The sequence below is a fragment of the Trichomonas vaginalis genome, chromosome II, assembly GCF_026262505.1.
Source record: "Trichomonas vaginalis G3 chromosome II, whole genome shotgun sequence".
In the NCBI taxonomy this organism is placed as follows: Eukaryota; Parabasalia; order Trichomonadida; family Trichomonadidae; genus Trichomonas; species Trichomonas vaginalis.
In genome coordinates this window covers 8,937,057-8,954,126 of record NC_067204.1, presented here as the reverse complement: position 1 = coordinate 8,954,126, position 17,070 = coordinate 8,937,057, and the positions used below count along the sequence as shown (strand labels likewise).

Here is a 17,070-nt window from a genome sequence, read left to right as displayed (position 1 = left end):
ACCTTGGTGGATGGTCCGCATATGCTCCAGTATGGATAGATGGCGGATTAGGAAATAAAATTGAAGTCATTACAACTATGTTCGTTGAATGCAGCGCACAAACAAATGGTCCATTTGCTTTTGAAGGAAAGTTCTTCCTCAAATTTGATAAAGTTGCCGATGCCAGAAATAAGCCAGGTAGTGGAGGAGTAGGGGTAATTTTAGCTAAAAGTGACACACCCGTGAAGGGTGTGATTACCGATCGGTAATTTCGACAGTTGAGAATTTAAAATTTTTTATGGAACTGTTGCGAGTTTCATAAAGAATTTAAGGAATATAAGCAAAGATTTGAATCAAAATCTTAGACCTAAGCCGCTCGATTCGCTCGCGGCTTCCGCGAATTACAGATCAGCAAAGATTTGAATCAAAATCTTCGAACTAAGCCGATCGCTTCGCTCGCGGCTTTCTTTATTATTTTAAATTTGCATATTTCCATCAAAAGTTCATAAGGTAAAAAATTTCGTTTATTTTTACTAAGAAAAAAAAGGTTTTTGATAATAAATTTATTTTATTTCGAAAAAGTAGCAATAATCGTAAAAGGGTATTGATAGGCTTGCTAAAGTAACTAATTTTAGCTGTCAAATACTTTTGTATTTTGAAGTAAATTAGTATAAATTTGTTTTTACTTTTATTTCGAAAAAGTAGCAATAATCGTAAAAGGGTATTGATAGGCTTGCTAAAGTAACTAATTTTAGCTGTCAAATACTTTTGTATTTTGAAGTAAATTAGTATAAATTTGATATTATTTTAACTCCCTTTGAAAACCTCAATTTTCCATACAGAGGGAACGGGAATAGCATCCAATATTCCCTGAGAATGGTTGCGCATTCTCAGTTCCCTCTATATTTCGAACGAAGCTCTCATCGGTCTTTTTTTTTAATACTAAACGTTTTTTTCCCCTGTCACTTTTAGCTAAAATTTGGGTTTGCCGGTAGTGGAGCACAAGGAGTTATGGGAAGAATAGCAACTACTGGTGATTTCAACCTAACCATGTCTTCTTTCATCGATAACAAGGGTGGAGCAAGAAACTTAAGATTAGAGCAGACCCCAAGATACCTTGAGAACTTAAACGTTTCCGGAAACTACGCTGATCAGGCAGGCCAAATGTATGCTTATGGTAATGTCATTTTTGATCATTCCAGTACATCACCAGTTGTAAATTGGTGCAATTTCGAAGAATGCCGTTCCTCATGTGGTGTCGTTTACAACGCTTCCACTGCAGGAGACACTACCATCAACCATTGCAACTTTGTTGGCAATCAAATTGATGGATGGGGTGTAATCGTCTGTGAGAAATCAAACCCGATTTCTATAAAGGACACTATCTTCTATGGAAACAAGTACACTAACATCCCACTTATTTATTCAAGAACGGCTGATGTTATCATTAATAACTGCTATGTTGATAACTCAGCTATGCAGGGTGGCAAAGTTTCAATCCAGAAGTATATGATTACTTCAAAGAAGCCTTACGAAATGATTTTATATGCAACAGAAAAGATCAAGGCCATTGTTGCATACAATCCAGATGGTAACACAAATTCCAATGGAAACAATAATGGAAACACAGGAAGCACAGGAAACAATGATGGAAATCACGCATCAACAGAAAATGTCACTGCACAGACCGATGGCCAGCCCACAAACCAAACAGAAGGATTCTTCATGAAGAAAGTTGGTCCTCTCAGAGTTTGGATGGTCTTTGTCATCGTTGGATGCCTTCTTGTCGTATTCATCGTTTGCTTTGTTCTTTACAAGAAGAAACATAATCATCACCATCACCACCATCATCATAAAGGAGAAGATGATGATGACGAAGAAGAGGATGATGAAGATGGTGAAGAAGAAAATGCTGAGGTCGAAGAAGCACCTCAGCCATAATTCATCAAAATAAAATGTTCATTTTACCCCTTGATTTATAAAATGGATATATGTATTTATTCTGGATCAATTTTTAATAAAATTATGAGAAAAATCAAATCTCAATTTCACATTCAAGTGGTCTATTGAGTTTCTGTCGAGATATCCTTTAAACTAAAGACTTGTTTAAAGTGATAGATGCATGAGTTATAAGGAATTTTAGGATCATCTCAAAATTATTTACTTAGCATTGCTTCATATATATTGAATTTATTAGCATGATCTAAAATTTGTCTATTTTATTAAGCAAAATATAAATAATAGCCAAATCAAAATAAAAATTTCCGAATATCAGACTAATATAGTGAAGTAGGAGAAGATCTCATATATCTTTTAAGAAATAATATATGTTTCGCCTTTTGATTATATAAGATATCCAATAAAATAGAATGATATAAAATCTTGAAAATTATGTTTTATCTTTGAATGACTGTGCTTTGGCCAAGTCAATATGAGTATAAGTACTTGAAAATCACTCATTTGACCATAAAAATAAAGTTATATTTTTATATAAAATTGTATTTTTTTTATTAAAATAAACAGAATTTATTAAATATAAAGTAAATCAAATCTGGAAGTAAAGTGGATGAGTTTCTTTGACCTGGTGACCGCAAACAGGACATACTTCGCCAGATTTCTGCAAGCAGTCGCTACAGACCGCGTGCATGCACGGCGACAAGTAAACGTTCCTTTTCGCTTCTTTGCAAACTGGACAATCGAGTATTTTCTTTGCATTCTCGTATTCTCTTTCGTCGAATCTATCCATTCTCGCAGTGAACATGTCCTTGAACATGTCTCTCTCTTTGGCAATGACGAACCTCCTCTCTTCCGCTTCCCTGACTTGGCTATCGATTTTCGCGATTTCCTCGTCCAGGGCTGCCTCTTCGGCGCAGAGCTGAGCGTACTCAGCTTCCACGTCTTCCGCAGGCGGAATCTGTATAGTATCGGCCGGAATGTCTAATGAGCTTGTCGCGAGAATTATTAGCTGCTGGTTGGCTTGTATGATGTTCTGGCATATCTTTTCGATGGATAAGGAACGGTATGAATCGCCGAAATGTAAGTAAATCTGTTGGAGTTTCTGTAATTCGCGATATTCATTTTGAAGTTCTTCGATTTGAACTGTTGCTTTCGTACTATCTGCAATAGCGCTGAAATTGGCTTGTTGTGAATAGAACCACGTACGGGCTTTCTCTGTGGCCTTTACGCAGTTTTGGAAAATTTCATCTCGCATGTCGCGAAGTTGAGGGAGCATGACGGCAGCACTTGAGAGATCTATGTTCTCTGATGTGCCCTCCGTCGTTGCACTTAGCTTTTGGTCGAGTAATTCGGCGATTTCATCCCATTCTTTTGAATTATCTTCTTCCATCGATTGGAATCTGGCTGAAACATTCTTGGGGAAGATTGCTTCAATGTAAGGAGTGTATTTCTGCTCGAGATTGAGTATTTCGTTCTGTAATTTGTCGATTCTTTTCACAAATTTTTCTTTTGAATAGCTGAAGTTATCGTACATCTTAATACTGGTGACTTTGATCTTTTGGAAGATGTTTTGGCTGTTCTCGAGCTCTTCATTGACACTTTTAATCAAAGCAGTCTGTTTTCTAAGGCTTTCTGCAATCATGTTGAGGAAATGGTACTTCTGCTCAACAACTTTGTAGAAAGGAGAGTTGAGAATTGACTCTGGAGGGCAATCTTGAATTGAAAACGTTTTTGTATCAGAAACCTTTGGTTTTAGAGCCTTTATTTGTGCACGGATGTTATCAATGTCCGCCAATTTATGGGAAAGAGCGCCAACAACACCTCGTAAGTGTAAAATTTCTTGAGATAATTCTGCAGCTTCGAGTTCTTTTCTGATTCTTTCATCGAATTCAGGAGGAATGTTGATTGCAGGTGTTGGTGTTTGAGGTACATTTGTTGGTAATCTCGTCGTAACTGGTTTTCCTTGAATTTCATCGCCAATCATGAATTCTTTCAGTTTAACGTATTGAGAAAGAGGTCTGACAGACCTTGGCTCAATTCTTTCTATCTCGTTTTTCATTATATTGCTAACAGCTGTTTCCATTGATCTGTAGACGTATTTTATATGGCCACCGAGTTGTTCAACTTCGGTTTTAGTGGCAGCGGAATCGCACTGTTCGACAAATGTGACAAAAGGATTAGCATTGATGCCATAATTGAAAATATAATCGAGTAAAAAGAGGTCAAACGTTATTATTTCGGCGGCACCCATGATGTTTACGCACTCTGTACCAAGTTTTTTGGATTTTTCTTGGTTTTGATCTATGATTTTTTCCAAATTTTTGAGGCGATTCTGAACTTTTATGATTTCGGCGTAGACTTCATCTGGAGGCGTATAGTCTACAATTGGAGGAGCTTCCTGGTCAGGTTGACCATAGTTTCGAAGAAAAGTTGATGGCGGATTGCTCATTTTGTGAAATCAGTATTGTCACTTTTTTAAGAGTCTTTGTTGCAATTACATGAGTAGTTATATTAATTAGCGGCCATCTGGCTATCATTATTAATTCCATCCCAACAACATCCTGAGTGTTTAATAGTTTTTGTTCAAGTTTAGAAATAAAATTGAAAAAATAAATAATATTAATAATATCATGATTTTTTTGAAGACAATAGCTAAGTTTGCTTGTGTAGTACTCATTTTCATAAGATCATCGGGTTTTAGCATTAATAAATTTGAGATGATATTTAATATTTCAAATATAGTTAAAAATTCTATAGTTATGTAATTCAAATAATAGCTCTTTATATAAATATTTTATTGGTTTTCGATTATTTTACATATTTCATTCCTCTTTTTTATCTTCTGTCTTTTCTTCCTTAGTTTCTTCTTTTGCTGGTTCCTCAGTTGCTAGTTTAGTCTCAGCTGGTGTTGCATCCTTTGGTGTCTCGGCTGGTTTGTTACGAACGATTAAATCACGAATTGGTAAGAATTCTGGTTTGAGATCCAGATGTTTATGATCAAGTCCATAAGAATCACGCTTGCTTCTGAGGATTCCTTCCTTAACTAACTGCTTAACAGTAGATTTAAGGAGATTTTTGAATTTTTTATTATCTCCATCTTTGAAATAGTCGTAGAAGTATGCGAGAATTGCATTCATGCTAACTAATGGTGCATCTTCTTGCATTCTTGCACCAATTGCTTCAATAACGATCTCTCTATAGGTTAAACCTGATTCTTCGTCACGAGTAAGTGTTTTATCAGCAAGTTCTTTCTCTTTTGCAAGTTTTCTTTCTGCTGCTTCCTTTTCAGCTTGAGCAATCATCTCTTCTTGTTCTTTTCTGCGTTTTTCTTCTTCCATTTCTTTGAGATGTTGTTTCATCTTTGCTTCGTATTCAATGAGGAACTTGTTTCTAACGTACGGTTCTTTAACACGATTTGCTGCTTCTTCCATCCTTTGTTTCTTTGTTTTACGATTTAATTTCTTTCTTTCTGCCTTTGTTAACTTCTTTTCTTCTGGTTGCTTGTTTTCTTCTGTTGTAGTTTCGACTTTTTCAGCAACTTCTGTGCTCATTTTTTAAAAATTTTGTGTTTTTTACTTGGAGACATTTTTGGCACTTTTCAAATCAGTAAATGATGAAAAGATATCGATTTTTACTAGAATAAATGGATTACATTTTATTTGTTGTTACATAATTTAATTCCAAATTTCTTTTTCATATGTAATTTCTTACAAGACGTTCAATCATTTGCCTATCACCTTTATCTGATGCGCCTTTGAAGAGATGTTTGTCCAAATATATTGTTATTGTGTCATTTCATAGTTATGAACTTAATTTAACATTAATCAAATTGTGGAAATGGTTTTACACATGTATAACATAAAAAAAAAAAAAAAAAAAAGGTAGTGGGGCTTCCAGGCACTTCGTGCCTTCTAGCCCTGAAGATGTTTAGTATAAATGAAGTTTTGAGGACATACATGACTGTGAGTTTTATTTACGACAAGATAGAATATGAGAGAGGTCCTATAAACCGGACAAGTAAGGGTCATATAAACATCTGTCATTTTACTCAGAATTTTACTCAGAATTCAATAAAAATATATTTTAGGGTAGAAGGTTAGATATAACCTCTTTTCTAACCTCTTTTCTACCCTCTTGAATTTGTCAAGATTTCTTCGTAAATGTTTTGTCACTTTTCTGTCACTTTTCAGGAAAAAAACATTTTTATTGTATATAAAATGAATTTTACAAAACCACCGTTACCCTTCTTTGGAAATAAGAGTAGATGTAAAGATATTCTATTGAGAGAACTTAAGAAACTACCGAATGGTCTAACATTTGTAGATTTGTTCGGTGGAAGTTTCTATATATCCCATTGTGCCATACTGTATTTCCTGACTCAAAGATTATATGCAATGACTTCGACAACTATATGGACCGTCTCAAACATATTCCAGACACAAACAATATATTGAAAGCGTTAAAAAAAAGATACCTATAGGTAAGATGGAACGTATACCATTAGATAAGAAAAATATTGTGAGAGAGGTTTTGAAAAAAGCAGAATATATAGACTGGGATAGTATATCTGCTAGACTATTATATAGTGGTGCTATAAGAGTTCATGACATTGAAACACTTATGTCAAAAGTTTTATATCTTAACTATACAAATGTTTTCAAAGAGGACATAGAAAAATATATTGAGGGTATAGAGTTTGTGAGATGTCATTGGACAGAGTTGTATGAAAAATATAAAGACAAGGAAAATGTTTTCTTTATAGTGGACCCACCGTTCTATAACACATGGGATTTTCAATACCAAGTAGACTGGACTTTGAGAGACTCTTTAGAAACTTTAGACGTTTTACATAACCATCCATGCTTTTACTTTACATCCGATAAAAGTGGTTTGGAAAGTGTCATGAGATGGTTAGAGGACATACATGACTATGAGTTTAGATACGATAAGATAGAATATGAGAGAGGTCCTATAAACTGGAGAAAGTGTCATAACAAAGAAATTTTACTAGTAAGTAAATGTGGTTTGAAATAGGACTACTTGTTTTAGGTTTTTTCCATTGTGTCATTTACTTATTTGACGTGGCAGAAAGATATAGAGAATATGAAGATGAACCAATGCCTGCAAATGTTCAGTATATGTACTCGTAAGAGATATTTTTATCTAATATTAAATGGACGCACAGAACTTAGCGAATGCACAGCAACCTGGACAACCAAACCCAGAGAATATTCCAAATGAAGTTAGAATACAAACTGCAATGGCAAACTATGGTCAAGTGCCAACAGATGTACAAATGCAAACTGCCATGTCAAATGACGCTGCGTTAGGTTTGCCACCATGGTATGCAAATATGAGATGGAAAGAGTTTTATACAAACCCTGAAGTGGGATATAAACAACTTTATGCAGATGACGCGAACACAGGAGTTGACCCAGAATATGTTTTCTACCAGAGGAGAAACAGAATGTATGAGCTCCAGTTAAAGAATGCTATGGAACTCAACAGGAAACGTAAGAGACTAGGCGGACATTAGATTTTTACATATAGTAAAATGGGTTTCTTTGGAAGAATAGGAAACTTCTTTCGAAATGTTGGAAGAGGTATATGGAATGGAATAAAATCTGTCGGAAAAGGAATTTGGAACGGAGTCAAAAATATTGGTAAAAGAGTAGGTCAGTTTGTTGGTATTATACCTAAAGACCCTGAACCAGAAGAACAAGCTCCTGTTATACAACAGCCTGAACCTGCACCACAGTCTAGTTGGCAACCAAATCCAACACCTCAACCGTATTAAAAAATTATATTTTTATCGTTCGATAGTAGTTGTATATGAAACTAAGTTCTAAGTAAAACGCATGGTATAATGGAATTATTCTTTTTCTTCCATCTGTAGTAAACCATACTTGAAAGTCTGAAATACTTCCACTTGGTGGTTCGTATAACTTTGTAGGTTTTTCGTAAAAGTCATTTGCCAAGCATAAGAAAGAGTTTTGGGCGCCAGAAAATGAAGCATGAACAATAATAGCAGCTGGGTCGAAAACATCTTTAAATAAATATGGTTCATCTCTTGCATATCGACTGTAAATATTTGCTAAAGGAAGTTCGACTTTCTGATTTAACATTCTTTGCAAATAATACCATGACATTGCAGTGAATTCTGTATATATTTGTTCGTCTTTCTTTGGATTGTCTTCGTAGATTTGAAATGACACTTGTGAATTTTGTTTGTCATATACAATTCTCACATAAAGTGTGCTCTCGGTATTTGCATATTCATCAGCATATTTTGCATAACATGAATTTATTTTATCTTCTATATTTTTTAACGCAGTCTGTAGAGAAGATGAAAGGTCAACTTGTATTAGCTCAATTTCTTCCCACATTTTTCGTTTCCCTTCAGATATATAATCTATATGAAACCTTACAATAAATGGAAAACTTTTATCTTCTACAGACACAAACTTCATTCTACGAAAGCCAATAGCTTTTGTGACAGATGGGTCTCTTAGCCATCTAAGTGGGTAGTCAAAACGATAGCCTTCATGCTTTACGGTCTCTGTCTCAAACTTTTGACCGACATTCGTAAAAAGTTCATCTAATGGTTTAGTTGTAGCAACTCTTGAATTTTCTTTTTCTATTGGAAGCATATTTTATCTAGAATAAAAATGTCGAAAGAAACAGCGTCTATGAGAGAAATACAACACAACCGACAACTCATTATGCAAGCTCTAAATAAGAACACAACAAACTTTTCAAACTATTCTAAGATATCTGAGTCATTGAAAGAAGGAAACTTAAAACTGACGATAAACCCAATGACAGACGAGTTTCTGTTTCAAGACAGTAAGAACCATACTGTTTGTATAAATCCAACAAAAAGAACTTTAAACGAGAAACCTATAGATGAACTTCTTTTGAAGGCAGATATTGACAACAAAGCTGACAAAGAGTATGTCATTGAAAAAGTTCAAGAAGAACATGACAGAGCAGATGCAACATATGCAACGAAAGAACATACTCATCCTGAACTAGCAGATAAAACATATGTTGACAATAAAATGTCAAGTGAAGTGACAAGAGCTGACAAAGAATATTCTAAAAAGACTCATACACATACCATTGCAAATATTACAAACTTACAAGAAACCTTAAACAGGAAAAGTGACGTTGGACATACACACGATTTCTTCGCAACTGTTGGTATAGAAAATATTGCAGGAACGGTTGAAGAACCTGATGGAACTGGTGGGGATGTATTAAATTGGAAACCTCCTAACTTTCCACAAGGTTTAACATCGGAGGATGACATAACAACGATGAAAGACATTAAATGTAGAAATGTCTATGTCATGGAGGATGAAAACAAAGTTAAATTCACTGCTCAAGATTTATATGATAAAAAAGCTGACAAAACATATGTTAACGATGAGTTAGATAAAAAAGCTGACAAAACATATGTTAACGATGAGTTAGATAAAAAAGCTGACAAAACAGAGCTTCAAACGTTAAAGACAGAAATACTTCAAACACTATATCCTATAGGCTCTATTTATACGTCAATGAACTCTACCAGACCAGAAGTAGTACTTGGTTTTGGAACTTGGACTCAAATAGTCGACAGGTTTTTGTATTGTGCAAACTCTTCAAAGGAAACAGGTGGAAGTAAAACGATTTCAGGTGCAAATTTACCTGCGCACAGTCACTACATAAATTTAAGTACATCTGAAGCAGGTTTGCATAGTCATAGATTTTGGGATTGGTCAGGAATGACAAAAGGTAAAGGATATGATGTTAAAGAGGACGTTAAGTTTGCTATAAATTGTTACTGGAGTAACACTGAGGTAGGAGGAAGCCATACACATCGCGTTTCAGGGTATACGCAAACAACGGGACAGAGTAAAGACTACATGCCACCTTACATGACAGTTTACGCATGGTATAGAAATGCTTAGTCGTCATTTTCAACTTCTTTAGCATATTCGTCAGGAGTTGTCTTATATTTGTTAGGAACTGTCTTTGAAAGTATACCACCTTGAACTTTGACAAGTTTGAAACGAGGTCTGACAATAGTAGTTTTATCTTCTGCTTGCAGTGTGTACATTTTGCCATGTTTGCCTAAAACTTCATAATATTCTCTTGTATACTTTCTTCTATTTTTACGAACACGAATGCGAGTACCTGTCGAGTTCCCATTGTTGTCATAGTCAATAGTATTTTCATATGGGTCGCGTTTAGGTATTTCTATTTTTACTTTGTCACCTTTCTTAAGTTTGAAGCCTGGCATTCTTTCTTGTTTGTCTCTTTTGACTAAACTATTAAATATATAGTCTTTCTCTAAGTCGGGGTTGTTTTTCATTTCTTCGGGGAGTGGTTTCCCAAACCTTTTTGTTTACGGCTATTGTAAATATTTAAAACTTGTCTCATCTTTGCCATGGAGAAGTGTCTATATTTGTCGTCATATGACATTTCATCTACCTCACCACCTTGTGGTTGATTTAAGTCTCTTAAGATTTTTATACAACTGTCAATGACACCAAGAGCAGAATGGTTTTGGTCGACAATGAAATATTGGTTTACATTTTTTGAACGCAGATAGTTTTTAATATCGTCTGATTTGAAAGAACGTTCACAGTCAGATGTCAGTTTTGTTGGATGGTATTTGTCAACAAATATTGTCAAAGCAGTTTTCACATCTAAAATATTTTTGGACTGTAATGGTATGGCTTCACAGTATCTTGTGTTTTGACCGACAAATATTAGCCAGTATGGTGGTCCATCTTCTCTATACCTCGGAATGTTTTCCAAGATATCCATAAACCAAGCATTTGGTGTTGAACTAAAGATTTTTATCATGAGTGCTTTCTTTGTTGCCTTAGAAACATAGGGGTCCTTGTTTGGATTCGTCATTTTTTACCCTATAAGAAATGGGTTTATTTGGCGCATTAGCAGGAGTTGCATCCAGATTTTTGCCCGCAGTGGGAACAATAGCCAGAGGTGCATTTGGAATTGGAAGGAAGATTTTGAGTACATTAGGTATACTTAAAGAGAAAGCACAACCTATTATACAAACTGTACAGAAAGGTTGGGATGTAGCACGAGATGCAGCAAATCTTATTCCAAATCCTGAAACAAGAGGAAAAGTTCAAGGATGGATGGACAATGTAGGAAGACAAGCAGGAAACTACTATAACAAAGCAAATGACTACTATAACCAAGCAGGGCACTACATGGACCAAGGTGAAAGATTCTTTAACAGAGGATATAACCATGCACAACAGTGGGTAAACAACAACCAACCGCAACCGCCTCAAACGTGGGGAATGTAAATTTTTTTACTGAGATGAAATGAACAATACAGCATTGAGACAAATGGGCTCAAGATGGATTTGTCGGCTTCCAGCAGTTACACAACCACGTGTTTGTCAAGTTCTTCCTATACCTCAAGAAGTTTTAGACCGACTTAAAAAACCTAAACAACCAGTTGAAAACAAACCAAACTAAAATTTTTTACTGAGATGAAATGACCGAAGAAGTTGAAACGGTAGATTTGACACCACAAACAAAAAGTTCAGAACCATTGTCAAAACCTGTCAAAGAACTTACAGATGAAGAGAAAAATTCAATAATAGAAAGTGCCAGGTCTGGAAATACAAACCCTAACTACAAAGTCACTTTTCATAGAAATGGAACGGCTAGTATCTCAAAAAAGAAACAGACTCTCACAAATAAAATATTGAAGTCTGAAGGAGCTTTCGAGACAACAGATGGAAAAGTTTACTTCACTGACCAACAGTTCATTATAGAACATCTCATTGACTTAGAGTCGAAATATTCTAAACTTTACAACAAACACAAAAAGTTGAAAGGAAAACAAAAACAAATGGCATATGATATTTATGAAGATGTTGACGACACAACCATACCTGCAAGTGAGGTAAAGTCAGAGGAACCGAAAAGTGACGAAAAACCGATAGAAGAAGGGAAGCCAAAAACTGAAGATAAACCAAAACCAAAGGTTAGTCAACCTTCATTAGCTGGTATGGGTTGGCGTCAAAGACTTATGGCAGCCGGTGGTTACGTAAAGTAAAGAAAAAAAACATTTTTTTTTTTTATAAAAATGCCCCCATATAGAATGGATAGAAAGTCTGCTAGAATAAAAGCAGAGTTAGAAAGATATGGTTGGAAAGTTTCGAAGAATTTTAAATATAGGAAGGGAAGACCCATAAAAGTCTATGACAAACTGTCTGGTCTTCGCTATGAAATGGACTTGGAAACAGCGCGCGCCAATTATCCAAACAGACTAGAGAGGTTAGAAGAAGAACGTCTTATGGACATGCCTTTCGATGTTTCTGAACCTCAAGTTGAAGGACACGACGGCTTTGCCAGATTCTACTGGAAACACGACGAACAATTGCATCCTTTGAGAAGGAAAAAAGGAAAAGGTGAAGACAAACATGCTCCCATGGAAAGAACAAGATATGCATATGAAAAGTACCGTGAAGTTAGAAGTCAAATTACATCTGGTCGAACCTTTACAGTAAACTTTGACGAAGGAAAGAACAAAGAAGGCTTCATGGGAGTACTTGCTGCCATACAAGACGGAAATAAGAAAGGATACAATCTCAGACTAACCGTAACAGATTTGGACGGTCATATATACTGCACATGGCAATGTCACAACAGCTGCAATGCTTCTTGACGCTTTCAAGACTACAAAGAGAGAACAAATGGTTGACTCCGACTCAGACATTTTGAATGCAATTGAAGGAATTGCAAGTGTAAAATTTGAATGGTACCAACCTAACCCTCAAGCAGTCAGACAACATGCTGGATACTTCCCGTTCATAAATAAGTCTGACATTGACTTGACAAGGTATGGAATTTACAATTCAATTGAAACAATTGTCAATGAACCTTGTATTCTTACATGTCTCAGGAACTCTGGTCTTGTTACAGATGAGAAGATGAAGTATCTTGAGTCATGTGTGAAGACAAGGTACATTCTCAGAGGTCAATTGGCAAAAGTTGCACCGTTGGCAAATGTCAATATCCGAGTCAACATACCTACAGCTAAAGGTTCTTCACATGACGACTATGTTGTTGACAAAGACTTACCATGGTTGAAGATTGTAATTGTCCACAACCACTTCATGTTGAACGAAAGTCTTACAAACCCATTGTTCGGAAAAGGCAAGTGCAACATTGTCAGAGCTGTAAACATTCTTTTCGAGAAAGGTTTGTTGGAACCAATTCCAGATGACAAGCTGACAGAAACTTTTGTACCAAAAGACGAAACAAACTTTTCATTGTTAGCAAGACCAAAAGTTGTTCCAGACAAAGTTCTAGCACAAAAGAAGTACACAGTTCCAAAAGGAGTTGGATTGTTCGGATACCAACCTGAACCAGAAGAACTTCCAATGAGGTTGCAAGAACTTCAAGATGCTATAAACAAACTTCCATTGAGACATCCAATTGACGTCAAATTGTATTGGAGAGCATCTGAGTTAGGTCAGAAGGTTTTATATGAAACAGGTTGCTTCGACGATGTTTATGAGATAGCAGGCGAAGTTTCTCAGAAGATAAGAGACTCACTTGAATTTCCACGAACTGGACCCATTGGTTGCGACAAGTTCGACTCAGATGAAAAGATATACTATGTCGACCTTAACGCTGCGTACATGAGGTTCGTCCAATATATCCCGACTGGAATTCCAAACGAAGACGGTGAGTTCCCAGGAAGGAACTATACAGTTGGAAAAGTCATACAACAACTGTATGATATTAGGAAAGCTTCAAACCCCAAACTTGCAATGACACTCAAATTGCTTATGAATTCGACATGGGGATATTCCATTAAGAAACCTCAAAAGATGAAGAGTAAACACTATGAGAAGGTCGACAACTTTGTTGAAAGGTTCTCCCCTTTTGTTTTGAAATACGAATTTACTCAAGGTCAAGGTGGCTTAGTAACCACAGTAAAACCTATTGTCGAACATTGGTCTTACCCTCAGTTCGCAAAGGCAGTCCTTGACAACTACAACAAATTCTTCTCCGAAGTTAAATCCAAAGTGAAGGTTTACTATGAGAACATCGATGCGCTCATGACGAACGAAGAAGGCTATAACAAACTCATTGAAATGGGAATGGTCGGTGAAAAGATGGGTCAATTCAAATTGGACAAAATTTTCACCGAAGTTCATGTCCTCTCCAAGCGTAAGTACTGGGGCATACTTGAAGACGGCACAGAAATAAAACATTGCATGAAATAAAAAATTTTTATTCGAATTTGAATCGGACAGGTCGAGTTACACCATTCTTGGTCTCAAACTCATATATAACCTGTTTGTCTGTATTTTCGTCGACTATGGCACGAGACACGAACATTGACCAAACGGACAAAAAGTGTCATTTCGGATGGTCCCGCAGCCAATCGCATTCGAGCACTTCGAAGAAGCCTTACGTTCCAAGGGAGAGGGTGTCTGGTGCAAGGCAGAGGTCATGAGACTCTACGAGCAGTACATCCTCAATGCCTGGGAGGACAAATCGTCCTTGGAATGGCAATTCTACCAACTCCTCTGGGACGACCTCCTACGCAACTGGGATGACGAAAGAGTCCAATTCAGAGGTCAGGAACTACTTGTCCAAATTATCCTTAATTTAAGCCGCTTACGCAACTAAAAACTTAAATTTACTCGGGGTTTCCCCCTAAAATAAAATTTTTTTACTCTTAGAACCACTCGAGGTTCTCCTTACGGTTGTTGAGCTTGTCACCGTCAATGTGTCTGACCTTCGTCCTCTTGTTTGGATTTGGAACCCATTGAATTGCGACAAGCTTGCCCATGGAGATTGAACCGTAATTCCGAAGGGTAAGGTTCAAGTGTCCCAAGTTGTTGAGAACTGGGGTAAGAACCTTGCCGGTCTCCTTGTTGCGGATTTGGTATGGGTAGGGTTGGGAAATTTCGTAAGTGTCATCGGCAACAAGGGTTGCCCAAACTTCCTCTTCTTCGTGTTTCTCTTCTTCCTCTTCTTCCTCTTCCTCTTCTTCGTGTTTCTCTTCTTCCTCGACAATTCCTTCGGCAATTCTGTGTTCACGAAGTACGGTGTTGGAGGTTCTGTCCTTTCCGAGTACCTTCCAGATGGCGTCTATCTCTTCGAAGAAACGGTAGATGAGTCTGGCAAGGTCTCGGTTCTCTCTCGCGTAAATGCGCAAGGTTTCCGTCAAATCGTTCAGGACTTTCTCATTGGAAGCTTGGTTCATGAGGAACTCACCTTTAAGTCCCTTCATCTCTTCCATAAGACTACTTTGGAGAGTCTTAACGGTGTTTGTCAGATGAGCTTTCAAATTCAAAATTTGAATTTGAACTGGGCGCTTGTCTGGCAACATTGAAAGGACATCTTCCATTGTGTTCGGCTTCGGTGCTTGTTCGGACATCGAAAAAATGAAGTGGTTTGAGAATGACGGTTTTACTTCAAAAAGCTTGTTATGACGGTTAAGTCATACAACAAGTTTAAAATAATATCTTGTTCTTCTTCTGAACGTTTGTTGTCTCTTCCGATAAAAGTTTCGAACATGAGAACCAAAAAACGTTTTTTGAGATTGCGGAAGAGTTCAGGCAAACGTTCATATTCTGGATATGTTGGGAGCAGTTCAAAACATCTGAGCTGACTTTCGGACAAAATTGGGACAATGTCAGAAAATTCATCTTTGGTCGGACTGCTTGAAGGTAAGTCCCTTACATGTAAGTAGCTCTGGTAAAGTCTTCTCATTTCTGCTAACTTTTGGAGTATAGCTTCGTAGTTTAGAAGTTTTAATTTTAATTGTCTTATTCCACTCTTTACTTCTAAACGGTAAGTATCCATGAGGTCAAGAGTAGCTTTGGTAGCTTTAAGTGGAGCTATTTGTTCCTTGACTTCTGCAATTTTGGTTGCAATTGTGGTTTGAGCTCCTTCAAGTTCGCCGTCTATGTCGTTCTCAACACCTTCAACCATAGCTTGAAACTCTTCATCGGTCCATTGAGTTTGGTGTGGGACGAATTTAACTTGCTTCATTCAAAAAATGAAAAAAATGTTTTTACTCAAAGCGTGCCATGTATATGGCTATAAGAAACTTACCAGAAGGCTTCTTCTTCACATGAGTCTTCGGCAACTTGAGAGTTCTTGTTGGAGTTGGGTCTGGAATTTCAATTCTCTCTCGAGCGCAACAACAGATGTCAGAATAACATTCCCCACTGTCTTTCTTGCCACCATAAATTGTGTATTGACCGAACTTGCATTTGCAGGAAGACCGGTCAATACAAGGTTCACAGTTGAAATAGTTGTACACAAACCTGTTGAGTACGAGTGTGAGTAAAAACATAAAAAAAGTGAAGTTAAAATGAGATGTTTACTGAATTGGTTGGATGTCGCCTTCTGAGGTTATGAAGAACGGCTGTCCAGAGTAGTGAAGTAGTGCTCTGAGAATTTGTGTAATTCGTGGAATTGGGCTCTCACGATATGGAAGTAGTATCCAAGGACGTTTCATGAAGAACTTCAAGAGGGCTTCTTTCTTCACATCCTTAATATCATCGAATGCAGTGCCTTCTGGAACTTGAATTGCAACACCTGTTTCAATTTCCAACTTTAAGACACTATTCTTGGACAACCAGAAGCCAATGGACTTGCTTGGTTTGCACTTGCTGAGATATTCCTTCACGGTTTCATTTACCTCAATTAGATAAATTGCTTCGTCTAAGGGGTCAAGCTCCATACTGAGTCAGTACAATATTGTACTTTTTCAAGACAATGTTGTACTTTTTCAAGACAATGTTGTACTTTTTCAAGACAATGTTGTACTTTTTCAAGACAATGTTGTACTTTTTCAGAACAATGTTGTATAAATTCAGTACAATGTCTCTCAAATTTGAGTACGGCTGTACTTTTTCAGAACAAGTCTTGAACTTTTTCAGAACAATGTTGTACTTTTTCAGAACAATGTTGTACTTTTTCAGAACAATGTTGTACTTTTTCAAGACAATGTTGTACTTTTTCAAGACAATGTTGTACTTTTTCAAGACAATATTGTACTTTTTCAAGACAATATTGTACTTTTTCAAGACAATATTATATTGTTTCAGAACAAAGACGGTTAAGACA

The 17,070-nt window shown here is 36.5% G+C and overlaps 13 protein-coding genes and 2 pseudogenes across 15 annotated transcripts, besides 2 other annotated features; 10 read left to right on the top strand and 5 right to left on the bottom strand.

Moving 5' to 3' along the window:
• The first annotated feature begins 186 nt into the window (after positions 1–186).
• Positions 187–969: a mobile genetic element.
• Positions 970–990: 21 nt separating this feature from the next.
• Positions 991–1,920, top strand: TVAGG3_0511100 (pectin lyase-like family; the record flags this gene model as incomplete). The annotated part of the gene is made up of 1 exon (XM_001583869.2): positions 991–1,920. The coding sequence occupies one exon, from the start codon at positions 991–993 to the stop codon at positions 1,918–1,920; it is 930 nt and encodes a 309-aa protein (XP_001583919.1).
• A 563-nt stretch (positions 1,921–2,483) lies between these two features.
• TVAGG3_0511090 (histone monoubiquitination) lies at positions 2,484–4,390 on the bottom strand (the record flags this gene model as incomplete). The annotated part of the gene is made up of 1 exon (XM_001583868.1): positions 2,525–4,384. One exon carries the CDS (start codon positions 4,382–4,384, stop codon positions 2,525–2,527), a length of 1,860 nt encoding a protein of 619 aa, XP_001583918.1.
• A 276-nt stretch (positions 4,391–4,666) lies between these two features.
• TVAGG3_0511080 (winged helix DNA-binding domain family) lies at positions 4,667–5,509 on the bottom strand (the record flags this gene model as incomplete). The annotated part of the gene is made up of 1 exon (XM_051236954.1): positions 4,758–5,486. The coding sequence occupies one exon, from the start codon at positions 5,484–5,486 to the stop codon at positions 4,758–4,760; it is 729 nt and encodes a 242-aa protein (XP_051094778.1).
• Positions 5,510–5,795: 286 nt separating this feature from the next.
• Positions 5,796–17,070: part of a mobile genetic element that runs on past the window's edge.
• On the top strand, positions 6,153–6,969 carry TVAGG3_0511070 (annotated as a pseudogene). The gene has a single exon. A coding segment is annotated over exon 1 (817 nt).
• Positions 7,109–7,471, top strand: TVAGG3_0511060 (uncharacterized protein; the record flags this gene model as incomplete). Its single annotated transcript, XM_001583866.1, has 1 exon — positions 7,109–7,471. One exon carries the CDS (start codon positions 7,109–7,111, stop codon positions 7,469–7,471), a length of 363 nt encoding a protein of 120 aa, XP_001583916.1.
• On the top strand, positions 8,604–9,446 carry TVAGG3_0511050 (phage tail repeat-like family; the record flags this gene model as incomplete). Its single annotated transcript, XM_051236953.1, has 1 exon — positions 8,604–9,446. A coding segment is annotated over one exon (843 nt), but the record flags the coding sequence as incomplete, so codon positions are not given.
• On the top strand, positions 9,498–9,890 carry TVAGG3_0511040 (phage tail repeat-like family; the record flags this gene model as incomplete). The annotated part of the gene is made up of 1 exon (XM_051236952.1): positions 9,498–9,890. The coding sequence occupies one exon, from the start codon at positions 9,498–9,500 to the stop codon at positions 9,888–9,890; it is 393 nt and encodes a 130-aa protein (XP_051094776.1).
• Positions 10,863–11,277, top strand: TVAGG3_0511030 (annotated as a pseudogene). The gene has a single exon. A coding segment is annotated over exon 1 (415 nt).
• Positions 11,284–11,439, top strand: TVAGG3_0511020 (uncharacterized protein; the record flags this gene model as incomplete). Its single annotated transcript, XM_051236951.1, has 1 exon — positions 11,284–11,439. The coding sequence occupies one exon, from the start codon at positions 11,284–11,286 to the stop codon at positions 11,437–11,439; it is 156 nt and encodes a 51-aa protein (XP_051094775.1).
• Positions 11,459–12,025, top strand: TVAGG3_0511010 (phage tail repeat-like family; the record flags this gene model as incomplete). Its single annotated transcript, XM_051236950.1, has 1 exon — positions 11,459–12,025. One exon carries the CDS (start codon positions 11,459–11,461, stop codon positions 12,023–12,025), a length of 567 nt encoding a protein of 188 aa, XP_051094774.1.
• TVAGG3_0511000 (DNA/RNA polymerases family) lies at positions 13,809–14,207 on the top strand (the record flags this gene model as incomplete). Its single annotated transcript, XM_051236949.1, has 1 exon — positions 13,809–14,207. The coding sequence occupies one exon, from the start codon at positions 13,809–13,811 to the stop codon at positions 14,205–14,207; it is 399 nt and encodes a 132-aa protein (XP_051094773.1).
• On the top strand, positions 14,353–14,616 carry TVAGG3_0510990 (uncharacterized protein; the record flags this gene model as incomplete). Its single annotated transcript, XM_051236948.1, has 1 exon — positions 14,353–14,616. The coding sequence occupies one exon, from the start codon at positions 14,353–14,355 to the stop codon at positions 14,614–14,616; it is 264 nt and encodes an 87-aa protein (XP_051094772.1).
• Positions 14,666–15,370, bottom strand: TVAGG3_0510980 (cytochrome B-C1 complex subunit 6, mitochondrial family; the record flags this gene model as incomplete). Its single annotated transcript, XM_051236947.1, has 1 exon — positions 14,666–15,370. The coding sequence occupies one exon, from the start codon at positions 15,368–15,370 to the stop codon at positions 14,666–14,668; it is 705 nt and encodes a 234-aa protein (XP_051094771.1).
• On the bottom strand, positions 15,403–15,987 carry TVAGG3_0510970 (uncharacterized protein; the record flags this gene model as incomplete). Its single annotated transcript, XM_051236946.1, has 1 exon — positions 15,403–15,987. One exon carries the CDS (start codon positions 15,985–15,987, stop codon positions 15,403–15,405), a length of 585 nt encoding a protein of 194 aa, XP_051094770.1.
• On the bottom strand, positions 16,322–16,684 carry TVAGG3_0510960 (uncharacterized protein; the record flags this gene model as incomplete). The annotated part of the gene is made up of 1 exon (XM_051236945.1): positions 16,322–16,684. The coding sequence occupies one exon, from the start codon at positions 16,682–16,684 to the stop codon at positions 16,322–16,324; it is 363 nt and encodes a 120-aa protein (XP_051094769.1).